The sequence below is a fragment of the Eutrema salsugineum genome, unplaced genomic scaffold (assembly GCF_000478725.1).
Source record: "Eutrema salsugineum unplaced genomic scaffold, Eutsalg1_0 scaffold_20, whole genome shotgun sequence".
Taxonomy (NCBI): domain Eukaryota; kingdom Viridiplantae; phylum Streptophyta; class Magnoliopsida; order Brassicales; family Brassicaceae; genus Eutrema; species Eutrema salsugineum.
The window spans coordinates 1,313,488-1,326,146 of NW_006256828.1; the positions used below are offsets into that span (position 1 = coordinate 1,313,488).

Here is a 12,659-nt window from a genome sequence, read left to right on the forward strand (position 1 = left end):
GCTGGTTGGTATGATGGGTAAACCGAATCTTCTGTTTGGTATGGGTAAAGTACGGTTCTTGCCGGTTTGATGAAAGCAACCGGTTCATAATTATTGTAAATGTAATCGAGAATCCTATTGACCGCAGACGAGAGAACCAATACTGTCGGTACGAAATGAGGATCGGGCTGAATTACATCGTTAACCCGAGAATTTCCTAAAATCATACCGACTCCTCCGGCTCGTTTTACTTCAAGGCTTTTACCGATTCTTGAACCGTGACCTCTCAAACATAATACCACTTTACCTCTCACAAGCTCCGGTGAAAGTGAATTCGGTAAACATTGCCTTCACCCAAAAAAAAAGATAGTTTCAACAAAAGCAAAATTTACATAATTTTGTAGTAAAAGAGGGAAAAAAAACTCTTACGATGCATATTTCCTTGAAATGCCGGGAACAACGACATCAGCAGCATACACAAGAGGAGCAAATTTGTCCATTTTCAATGTCGTTAAGGAGTCGGACTATAAAAAAAAAGTATACATTATATAACTAACACATGGTAGAAAAATACTTTAATATTTCGTTTCAAACTAATGACGTTTTAACTAAATATTTTAATGAAAATATAATGATTTTATTAGGGTTTATTACCTCGTATCTATAGCCATCACCAAGTTCAAGACGACCGATAAAATACCGATCAAGACTACTAGCACCAACGGTAATAACCCATGGAGCTGGATTCGACAGCGTTTCAGAACCCGGTCCCTCATTCCCGGCACTAGCCGCAACCACAATATCTTTCTTAACCGCATGTAACGCTCCAATCGCGATTCCATCTTTTAAATACGGCTGAGGTATACTAGTTCCAATCGAAATACTGATGACGTGAACTCCATCAGCAATCGCATCGTCAAACGCAGCTAACAAATCTTCATCGAAACAAGTGTTTCCGTTGATCTTTTCAGCGTTTGGAATGGCCCAACAAGCTTTGTAAACGGCTAGGTGAGCTAGTGAGGCACCACCTGAAGCTGTGCCCATAGCAATGCCGTTGAATGCGGAAACGCCGTTTACTCGGCGACCAACGGCGGTTGAAGATGTGTGTGAGCCATGTCCATCGGCGTCTCGTGGAGACAAGAAGTCTTTGTTAGCTGCGGCATTGAACGGTCCGTAATATCTCTCGTAACCTCTTGCGTAATACCTTGCTCCGATAATTTTCGTGTGATTAGTATAGATCGAAATTGATGATTATATTAGTAAATAATAAACTTTCGAAGTGTACCAGTAACTATAAATTTAGTTATTTTGCATCTCTACAAAGATATATATATATATATGAAAAATCAAGGTGGGAGAAAGTAAAACTTAAGAGTAACAAAAACTATCTTGAATAATTGAATTAAAGCGTGAATCCAAAATAATGTTTGAACTTTCATCATTTTCTAATAAAATTGTTAAGAAAATATGTATAAATGTTAAGAAATCCATGGATGTACATTATTCCTAGTATACATAGTCTAATTTCAATACTAAAGTTTGAAAGTTGAAGTTTCAGTGATCTCATTGTGGCTGCTTGGTATAATCCGCTGAAAATGTTCATGTTGAAAATAAAAACTAGAGATAGGAGCTGACCTGATAAAATCAGGTTATGTATATTTATATTATTATCTAGTAATTACATAGTTTTATAAGTAATGAAGATATTTCTTTATATTAAGAATAAGCCATAATTTATCTTACCGGTTGCAGTGAGAAGAGTTGAAGGCAACACCGGTTTGGCAAATTCCTTTCCATGATTTTGGAATAGGTCCCATTCCTTTGTCACTGAAACTCTTTGATTCTGGCCATACCCCTTTTATTTCCCCAAAAAAGAAAAAAAAATGAATTAAAAAGATTATTCGCAAAAATGAATTAATTAAAAAGATTATTCGCTCAATAATATAGCACCAAATTAGATATTCTCTCAAGAATATTCAACAACCTAAATATATTCTAACTAAAATTTTGTTAGCAGAAAAAATCTACATAATATCTGTGTATGTGTGCGAGAAAACTCAAAAGTATATGGATAACACAAAGCTTCCCATGAAAAACACAATTTTACTCTTTTAAGCTACTTATCCAAATTTCATGAAGTAATTTCTCTAAATAAATTCATAAACATAAGTTTCTGATCAGTAGCTCCAAAAAATAAAATAAAAATAAAACGTAACTGAAACTTTTTAGAAACCCTAATTTTCATATTTCATAATGACAGAAAAAAATTAATTATTTAGTAGAGAAGCTTAATTACCACTGTCGATAACACCAACTATGACTCCATCACCATGTTTTGCCTTCTTCAAAAACTTTCTTCCCACATGAAACTGATCATTCGCATCATAATTGTAACGTCCATCATCGCCTTCTTCATCCTTTAACCCTACAAACTCCCATGATCTTGTCGTATGGATCTTATACTTTCTTGGATAGCTCTTGAATACCGATACAACTCCCTTCAATCCTATCACCAAAAAGAACAAAATATGAATAGGGTTTACTCGAATTAGCATATATATAACAATTACTCGATTTCAATCATATATAACAATATATGAATAGGGTTTCATTCAAAAATTTAGCATTTTTTAGGGTTTTACGTACTTTCTAGTCTAGATGCTTCACGATGTGTTAGTTCAGCAGCGAAGCCATTGATGCTGTGTTTGTAGCTATACAATAGCGATGATTTGGCGTCTTCTGTAGATTCCTTAACATATTGAAGATAAGAGTGGTGATGATCTTCAATTTCATGTAAGGCTTTATCCCCTTTATGTTCTCCAAAATAGACTATATACACCTACAAAAACCCAAGTGAAAATTGACAATGTGAGGAGTTAATTAAGAAACAATAAATTTGAATATCAAAATGGGAAATGATCACAACTCGATGCACATTTAGGATTGAGATTCACTGAAAATTAAACTGTTGAATTGATATATTAAATTTAAATAGAAAAATTTAATAACCTGCTTTTTCTTAGCGCATGAAGCTAAGAGAGGGAGGAGAAAGAGGAGAAGGGCGAGAGGAATGTTTCTCATGCCCTTAGGTTTTTTATTTTCTTTTAGTTTTGTTTTGGAGAACTATTGTAACCCTAATGCTGTATACTTAATGAGTATTTGATTGGCTATTTATAACAAAGAAAGCAACAAATTTAAATTGGTGATACCAAATATTAGGAGTACGATGGGGTTTTATGAGAATATCTCTTTTAGATAGATAAATTTTAAGAAATTTTAATTAGGATTTATGAGAAAATCTCTTTTTGATGGAATATACCACTTTCCGATATTTTCATAGTGTATTAAACTATTTACATGACTTATATAAATCCATTTACTTAATATTGGCGTAGATTAGTCAACTAGAAATTAGAGTTGAGTATAAGAATATTCTAAGCCATTTTGGTATTATTTATGTAAATAAGGAAAAATAAAGTTATCGAATTGTATATATTTTGTTACGCGAATCTTTTTTTTTTGTCGCGCTGGAATTAACTAAGTAAAGGGTCTTATACTTACTTAATTTTTTGACATTTGATTGGATGATATAATATATGACAAAAACAAAAAAAATTGGGTTCGATATTAGTCTATTTGACATAGAAGTAACTATAGTGGTTGAACTTCTTGATTAACTCAAATCAGGCCCATTACAAATCCACATGTCCACTTGCGAATACGTGATTTCTTCTTATACTATCTTCACAATTGATAACGATGACACTACTTCTTTGATTTGAACACAGGAAGGAATCTGAAGAGTGATTAGAAAAAAGTCTTCTATTTTTCTTTCACTTTGATCCCTCTATTATCCAAATCAACTAAAAACCACCCCAAATAAGCAACAAAACAACAATCACGATAAGGAAACAGCAATTGGACTCCTCACAACATGGTAGTTATCTGTCCAACTAAACCATCCAAATTGGTACTGACCCTTTTCAGTCACATTCATCATCTTGTCCCTCCGTGCCGTGACCACAATCTTAAACCGTTTCTTTTGACCAATCCGGTTAAATGACAGAACACTCGGTTTAGCCTTAACCGAGACACCAGGTGGTGATTTAGCGCTGAATATATATGTGCTTGTTGAGTTACCATCTCCAACATTTGTAACCGTTCTTTTAACGGTCACCGTTCTGTTGAGATTCGGGATCGCAATTGATGGGTAGTTGAGATTATAACCGGGAGGAATTTTACTTGGACATTTGAATGTCGGGTCGATATCAATAAAACCAACTGAACAACCATAGAGAAGGTAAGCTCGGTATGATGCATCATAGACTAAACCGGGATCCGCAGCTTTAGTTGGTCTGAAATGTCCTGAACCAAGCGCAAATGGGTTCGCTGGTAAACCATTAGTGTCTTGGATCGGTTTCTTCTCATCATTGGTCATCCAAGCTATAACAATAACACAAACACATAATTTTAGGTAAATCCGAAAGAAAATTTTGGTTTAGCTAAACCAAACCAGAAAATAACCGATTTTTTTTTTTTTTTTACCAGTGGTCATAAGAGCAGATCTTATAGCAGCACTACTCCATTTGGGATGAGTAGCTTTGAGAAGAGCAATTGCACCAGAAACATGAGGACAAGACATTGAAGTTCCTGTGTAGATATTATAAGCTGCTACTCTTTGATCTAACGAGACTTTGCTCGGTGAATCTGCTCCACTCCATGCAGCTAGTATATTCAGTCCCGGTGCGGTAATATCCGGCTGTAATAAACCGTAAAATGAATTAAACCGGTTGGTTTCGGTTATGATGAGAAGTTTTAAGTTTTCTTTTGAAGTTGAAAAAAAAACAACCAACAAAGTTACCTTTAAAATGTTGGCATCTATCAGGCTCGGACCGCGGCTCGAAAACCCGGTCATTAAAGGAGCTGGTTGGTTTTTGTAAACCGTTGTCCCCGGTTTGATGAAAGCTATCGGGTTTTTATCGGTTTTGATGTATTCGAGAATCTTTTCCACTGAACTCGGGGTCACCGCAGCAGTTGCAACGAAGTGAGAGTCCGATGGAATATCATTGCCGTTAGCCAGAGAATTTCCGAGAATCATACCGACTCCTCCGGCTCGTTTTACCTCCATACCTTTACCGATTCTTGAACCGGTTCCTCTTAAACATAAAACCACTTTACCAGTCACTAGCTCCGGTTTTAGTGAATTCGGTAAACATTGCCTTCACCAATAAAAAGAAAAAAAAATCATTAATATAACGAGATTAAAAAAAAAATTGTAATAAGAGAACAAATCTTACGATGTATTGTTCAATGCAATGCCAGGAACAGTCACGTTAGATGCGTAAACTAGAGGGGCAAATTTGTCCATTTTGAATGCCGTAATCGACTCCGTCTAAAATAACACAAAAGAAAAACTATATGTTATACAAAAATGTAACATATATATTGAATTTGTTTTTTGTAATTGTGGACTAAATTACCTTGACTGTATAACCATTACCAAGAACAAGACCACCGACAAAAGCCCGATCAAGAGTACTTGCTCCAACGGTAATAATCCACGGCGCTACATTTGACAAAGTCCCCGGTTTAGGCCCTGAGTTTCCCGCGCTAGCAGCAACCACAATATTTCTTTTAACCGCATGCAACGCTCCTATCGCGATTCCATCTTGCGAATACGGCAAAGGCTCAGTAGTCCCGATCGAAACGCTAATAACGTGAACGCCATCAGCGATCGCGTCATCAATCGCCGCAAGCATGTCTTCTTGTAGACATACGTTTCCGTCAACTTTTTCTTGGTTGGGTTTGGCCCAACAGGCTTTGTAGACGGCTAGACGAGCCAACGGTGCACCACCCGAGGCCGAGCCCATGGCGAAACCGCCAAGTGCGGCTGCACCGTAGACTCGACGACCAACCGCGGTGGAGGCTGTGTGGGACCCATGTCCGTCGGGGTCGCGTGGAGACAAGAAGTCTTTGTTCGCTGTAACGTTGAACGATCCGTAATATTTTTCGTATCCTTTCACGTAATATCTCGCTCCAATAATTTTCCTGTGAAAATTGGAAAGAAATCAGAAATTTATAATTCAGTGACAAAAGACAATCGAAGGTAATTATCATAAGCATGGAATAATCATACAATTACTTACTGTGATAACTAATCTTTTTGTGTCGAGTAAAATTTATTTTTAAAAAATCAACATTGACACAACGAAACTAGGTGGACATCCAACTTCAACAAAATCAGAATATAAAATTTAGTAGATAAGAAGAAATGTTTCTTTTTAATATATAAGTAGTTATGTTTTTTACCATGCACAAGCAAAAAAAATAATATATATTTGAACAAGTATCATATATATAGATGACATGTTAAATATATATATATATATATATATATATATATATAGACACGTAAATTCGGGCACACCTTGATACTTCAACATGAGAATTGCTGGTAAAGCAAACAAGGGAGAAGTCACGGGTGTACAATATTATCTAGAAAGAATCAAATAAGTTTTTGTCCCTTACATATATACCAAAGTTAGTTGATAAAAAATTATATGTATATATATACCAAAGCTTATTTTAATATATCAAAGTTTCTTCAACTTCATGCATAAAACTAGCCAATATAAATGTCTTCTTTTATTTTGTATGGTTTTGATGGCAGGCTTACAGAACTGAACAGTTAGAGTCTGCAGAAAAAATAATTCTAATTCGTTGAGTATATATAAGTTGTTTTATTTATCAATTAATAAAAATAAAATAAGAATGGAGACTCGTGAATGATGATGCGCAAGCTTAAAAGTTGTGACCTAATGCTTTGGACAGTGGAACTCACAAACAATGCCTTCTATATATGGGAAATGTTGCCATATCTTGAAAACAAAAAAGTGTACTATTATAATGGGATCTTCAGAAATAACGTAACTGTAAAATGGTGAAATGAACTAATTTTTATTTATATCTTTTTATTAGATATATGTATTGCAGGTTCTCTAATCAAAAAGATAAAATATGTTGAATATGATGCATTATTCTGTGTGTCTCTGGGATTTCACAATTTACAAGAAAAGTTTTACTGTTTATTCTCTTCAGAAATACTATCAAAATAACAAATTAAAGAATAAAATATTCGTTTATTATATTGCATGAGAATTAGTGGAATGACGATATTATTATGCCAATTAAATTTACTGTATAAAACCTATGTTTATAATTAAATATATAAACCTGAATACTTGTGAGATATTTTCAGAATTCCGACATTTCATAGCTTATCAGTCACAACTTACAATTTTATTCTATATAACTATATTCGCTTTTTAATTTTTTTTGGAATTTTTGATGATCAATATATAGAACAAAATATATCACATCATATATAGAAAGAAGTTTCTCGCACTGAGCATATGGTTCTTTGGATCTTTGCTAAAGAACCAACGATGAGATGGACGTATGATAATTCTAAATCTATTTCGGGCGTATAGTACATATATGAATGTGTTATAGTTGTAGTGTGTATATTTAGCTAATTCTTATTTTCTTATTTTGGTTTTACTTAAATATTATCATTTAAATATTTGACTAATTTAAGTCGTATAATTTAATCAAAATTGCCACATATATGCCTCTATACTCCAGATTATAGACATGCAGATGTCAACAATATCCTTTGTATCAAAAGAAACTACATTTGTTCATGCAGCTAATTTAATCATCAAGTGACTATTAAACGATCATTAAACAAATAAAGATATTATCTTCTTTCTTTTGTTTGAAAAATTAATATATTGTCTATCAAAAAAGTGAAATAATTATATTTTCATAGAAAGAAAATAGAAATTATCTTACCGGTTGCAGTGAGAAGAGTTGAAGGCAACACCGGTTTGGCAGATTCCTTTCCATGATTTTGGAATGGGTCCCATTCCTTTGTCACTGAAACTCTTTGATTCTGGCCACACCCCTTTTATTTCCCAAAAAAATGAATAAAAAAGATTATTCGCTCAGTTATATCGCAATGATTAATGATAAATTAATACCCTAATGAAATGAATCTTGAATTTCTCGAACCTCGAATTTCTTAATCATAACGCAACTCTTAATGTTCTCTTTATGTTCTAGTCACGTAATAATTCAACTATCAACGTTGGAGTTAGGTCCAATTAAGTTTGGTATACGTTTTCATCAAAAAGGAAACAGTAATTATTCTCAGAATCCAAAACATTATCTCATTACTATTTAAATATCGAAAACCCCATCTTATGGCTATTATCTCGGCGCTTATATGTATGTGTATGTGAGTGAGGAAACAGGGGACAAAAGGAAAAATACAAAGTAAGGATAACACAAAGGTTCACATGAATTACACAATTTTCGTTGACGGACAAAGATGAAGTATATATAGGTAAATAAGAATAATTTTTTTGTAGTTACGTAAATAACTATGGTTTTCTTAAATATAATTTGCAAATAACATTTACGCAGAATGCTAAATAACATGTTGTTTAAACATAGGACGTGCTATTCAATAAAGTACCACTAAAAATTTTATTTTCTCTTTTTCCAAAAAAAAAGTTTACAGTATTTTCTTAATGGTTATTTAGTACTATGAATACTCTCAAGTCTTAACGGATATGGTTTCGGTTACCACGAACAAAAAAAAGAATGACAACTTTTAATTATGAAAAGTATTTTGCAACTAATTACCAGAAAAAACAATAATAATCTAAATATTCAGAAGAGACAGCTTAACATACCACTGTCGAGAACACCGACGATGATTCCATCTCCATGTTTTGCCTGCCTCAAAAACTTTCTTCCGACACGAAACCGATCATCCACATCGTCCTTTTGACGTCGTCGAACATCATCGTCATCGGTTTCCTCCTCCTCTAATCCTACAAATTCCCATGACCGTGTCGTATGCGTTTCATATTTTCTTGGGTGGCTCTCGATTACCGAAACAACCTCTTCTAGTTCTGTTATACAAATTTTTTTAAAAAAATATATAAAAGGTTTTGGTTAATACCCTTTTTCAATAACAGAATAAAAAGTGGGTTTTGTTAAGATTTTTTTCTTTCCTTTCGGGTTTTACTTACTCTCTAGTTTAGAGGCTTCATCAGGGGTTAGCTCAGCTGCAAAGCCATTGATGCTATGTTTATAGCTATACAATAGCGATGATTTGGCCTCTTCTTCGGATTCTTTGACCGATTGAAGATAAGAATGGTGATTCTCTTCAATTTCGTGTAAAGCTTTATCACCTTTGTGTTCTCCAAAATAGACAATATACACCTAAAAGTATATCAATATATTTCATGAATTGAATATGTGCGAAACTGATTAACAACAATATATGAGATTTTAATTCCCTATGGTAGCAAATCACTGCAAATTAGAAGTTTAGAATGATTAAATTAACCTTTAAAATAAAAAATAATAATAATAATAATAATTAAGAACCTGTTTATTTTCAGCGCATGAGGCTAAGAAGGGGACGAGAAAGAGGAGAGGGAACACAGAAGTAAGCTTCATGGCCTAAAACTTTTGCCTTCTTGTTTGGTAGAATGTTATAGGCCTAATGGTTTATAGGGGTTTGATGGGTTATTTATACTAGATAAAGAGCAACAGTTTAAGAACCTTGGGTAAATAAAAATATATATTTTTATTATATTAAGTAATGGGTTCATGGTTGTGAAGGTTTTTCATATTGGTCGAAGTCAAGGATAAGTACTCTTACTCATTGAAACTGACCATTAGAAAATGTTTGAAGTAACTTAATTTTTTGTTAGTTGAACTTTGTTGGGGTTCCGACATATAGTATTATTTGAATATCAAAATAATTACTAGAATTGACAACTTTTATTAATCACGTATCTTATTTTTTTTTTAATTAAAAATTGAAACTCTAATTTATAAAACACATCAAAATAATTATATATCTGTAAGATCTGTTTTTTGTTAAAGAATTATATATCTGTAAGAGTACACATTATTGATTAATGTTAGATTCTTTTTTATCAATTGTTAGTCGTGATTTACTTTTTTGAAAATAATAAAATTGAAATACCTGATTTTGAAAGATAAAAACAGGTTCAGAATAACTAATTTGGCAATATATAATAAAATATATTTGTCTTCATTTTACTCACAATAATATTTTAGAAAATTATGTATGTTTAAGCTGAAAAAAGTTCAAATTAAATAATTTATTAGGGAGTGAATATAAGTGGGAAGTGGCTTTTAATACGGCGATGTGAGTGAAGAAAAACATGAAAACAAATATTTAGTGATGAACTTATCGGCCAGTCTTTAGAACTCAAGCTATAGTGCACTGACTATTGATCCAGAGAACTCACGGGCCGAGAGACAGTGAGAGTTGAAACGTTATAAATGGTAATAACACTAAACAAAGACAAGGGTATATATATATATTGTTGTGGACATTATCACCGGAAGTAACTGTCTTAGATTCATAACGAAAATATAACATTATGAGAGTGAGAACGACTGTAGTATTCTGATTTTGAAAGCATACAAAATGGCTATGTTATATATGATATAGATAGTTATGGTATTCGTGGAGGCTCAAAATTTGACTGACTATTTTTTTTTTATCATAATTCGAGAAAACTCTACGGTTAAACGTTTTTACTAGTAAAATTCAATGATGATGGTTTGCTGGGATAAGATTTTATAGTAACTTGCATGACTACTTGACAAAACTTTTGAATTTCTCTAGAGACTGACGGAGTCCATAGCTAGTGGCGGATGAATTACAATAATTTTAAGATATTTTCTTGTCTAAAACTATTTACATGATGTAATAAAACCCATTTATCTTAATATTCATTATTAGATAGGGGTATATATATTCAGAAAGTATAAGAATATTGCAAGTCCCACTTCGGTCGAATTTAAAAAAAACGAAGAATAATAGACAAAAATAATAATTGAGGGAATCGACGTATCTAATTGGCTATGATAAAGTAGCAAAGGGGTTGATTGAAGATTCAGTTTCATCATTCATCATATCATATGACTTCCGTTTTCTTGGGAAAATCTCTTCTGGCCGTTTTTTGTTTTCTAGGACAACTCTCACAACAGAATTCAAAGTTTTTTATCGTGAAACTTTCTCTTTTTTTTTTTTTATTTTTTTTAACTCACTTTTATTATTCATTAAGAAGAAACCATTACAAGCCATGATTCTAAATGAATCATACAGTTTTAAAAAGAAGTTATAAGTAGAGAAAAAGCTTAAGAGTACAACCGGTGCACCATATACAATCGAATCTTCCGCTTCGACTGACTGAAATGAACAAAATGATGCAACTAACTAGCCACGACCACCTCGTTTTCCACGTCCACGATTACCTCTTCCACCACTACCAATGGTTTGCCAACCCATTTCTTTAGCTTTGGTCGACGGTTTAATGGTCTTTCTCGAAGAATTCTTTTACCTGAAGGAGTCATAAGATCAATCGAATCGAAATCCTTCATCAATCAAATCTTCTCCTCTATCCGTAGAAACCAAGGAGGCAAACTGGTTGGAACCAAGACATGGCTCAGCTTGAGTTGCACTCTCCCTTTGGACAGTGATAGAAGCACGAGCAGAAGCAGGGAAAGATAAAATTTGAGCAATCTCTAGAAGAGGAGATTCAATAGTTTCTAAAATGGACTTACTTGTCTGAACTGATAGACAAGCCTCTTCATTGATAGTAGTCGAAGTTGGATCAATGGAAACTGATTCATTAGATGGCAAAACAATGGGTTCTGAAGGAAATACCTCAGGGCTTGTAACAGTGGCTGAGATGGAGGAGTGAAAAGCAGCTGTTGGGACAGTAATCAGTTTGGACTTCATGCGGAGCAGCCGGAATAGAGACAGAGGCATGGGAGAAGCTCAACTTTTTGGCCCAAGCTCCTTTGAGAGGAGCAATGGGAACCTGAACAGCATGAGATTCTTTTCCTTGATCAGCCAATGCTATCTCCACCGTTTTAGAAGATGGAAAAACTTCTTCTGCAACAGAGACCTCCACTTGTTCTGTGACATCGAGACGTGGTTTTTCTGCCTGTTCTGAGTGTGCCGGAGCTTCTACTGATACAAAGACTGATGTATCTGGGTTAGATGATTTTGCTGTAATCGAACCCAGAGGGAGAGAAGGATCGACTGCTATATTCACGTCAAGAGGAAGAGACGAGCTTGTTTTGGTTTCCGACGAAGCTCTAGGGGTACTTTGCGAAGAACGAACCATTGATTCCACCGAGTGCGCATCCTCCGACGCCGTTTGCAGACTTGCACCTGGACTCATCGCCGGTGGGGAAGAGGTCTTCTCCGTCCAGCGACTAAGATAAGGCCAGCGAGGATCTGGGATGTCGGAAGAGGACTTACCGGTGGTTTTGACGATGGAGAAAGCACCATCAGATTTATCGGGATTTTTTCTTCGAAATGGGGTTTCGAATTCGGACAGATCCATGGGAGAGGGAGATCGCTCAGTTAATCTCGCCGATAATGAAGACAGGTGAGCAGTGGTCGACGATGATGCCGGACAGCGGATCGTCGAGAGAATTCGGTGACTAGGTTTTTTCTGTCGCCGCTGAGAAAGAGAAATTAGGGGCGCGTATAGTCACGCGCTTTTTTAGTACGTGAAACTTTCAGTTTCCTCATTTTCGATTTATATATT

The 12,659-nt window shown here is 34.4% G+C and overlaps 2 protein-coding genes across 3 annotated transcripts in view; both read right to left on the minus strand.

The window, feature by feature from the left end:
• The window catches only part of LOC18015919 (subtilisin-like protease SBT5.5), a 4,560-nt gene extending 1,345 nt beyond the window's left edge, over positions 1-3,215 (minus strand). The window contains exons 1-7 of the mRNA XM_006398182.2: positions 2,989-3,215; positions 2,626-2,818; positions 2,276-2,485; positions 1,723-1,834; positions 634-1,183; positions 409-503; positions 1-327 (exon numbers count right to left, since the gene is read on the minus strand). The exon at positions 1-327 is cut by the window's left edge and continues 8 nt beyond it. Of these exons, the coding sequence (XP_006398245.2) occupies positions 1-327; positions 409-503; positions 634-1,183; positions 1,723-1,834; positions 2,276-2,485; positions 2,626-2,818; positions 2,989-3,060 (1,559 nt within the window). The 5' untranslated portion in view covers positions 3,061-3,215. The remainder of the gene's footprint in view (positions 328-408; positions 504-633; positions 1,184-1,722; positions 1,835-2,275; positions 2,486-2,625; positions 2,819-2,988) is intronic.
• A 418-nt stretch (positions 3,216-3,633) lies between these two features.
• Positions 3,634-9,570, minus strand: LOC18015920 (subtilisin-like protease SBT5.6). 2 transcript variants are annotated; one of them, XM_006398183.2, is made up of 9 exons: positions 9,442-9,570; positions 9,081-9,273; positions 8,739-8,960; positions 7,834-7,945; positions 5,460-6,027; positions 5,277-5,371; positions 4,841-5,198; positions 4,525-4,738; positions 3,634-4,422 (listed from the first exon to the last, which is right to left on the minus strand). In XM_006398183.2, the coding sequence occupies exons 1-9, from the start codon at positions 9,511-9,513 to the stop codon at positions 3,878-3,880; spliced, it is 2,379 nt and encodes a 792-aa protein (XP_006398246.1). In that variant the 5' UTR covers positions 9,514-9,570; the 3' UTR covers positions 3,634-3,877. The 2 variants fall into 2 exon arrangements, with proteins under 2 accessions (XP_006398246.1, XP_024010965.1); XM_024155197.1 differs by having other exon boundaries at positions 4,525-5,198.
• Positions 9,571-12,659: the final 3,089 nt, after the last annotated feature.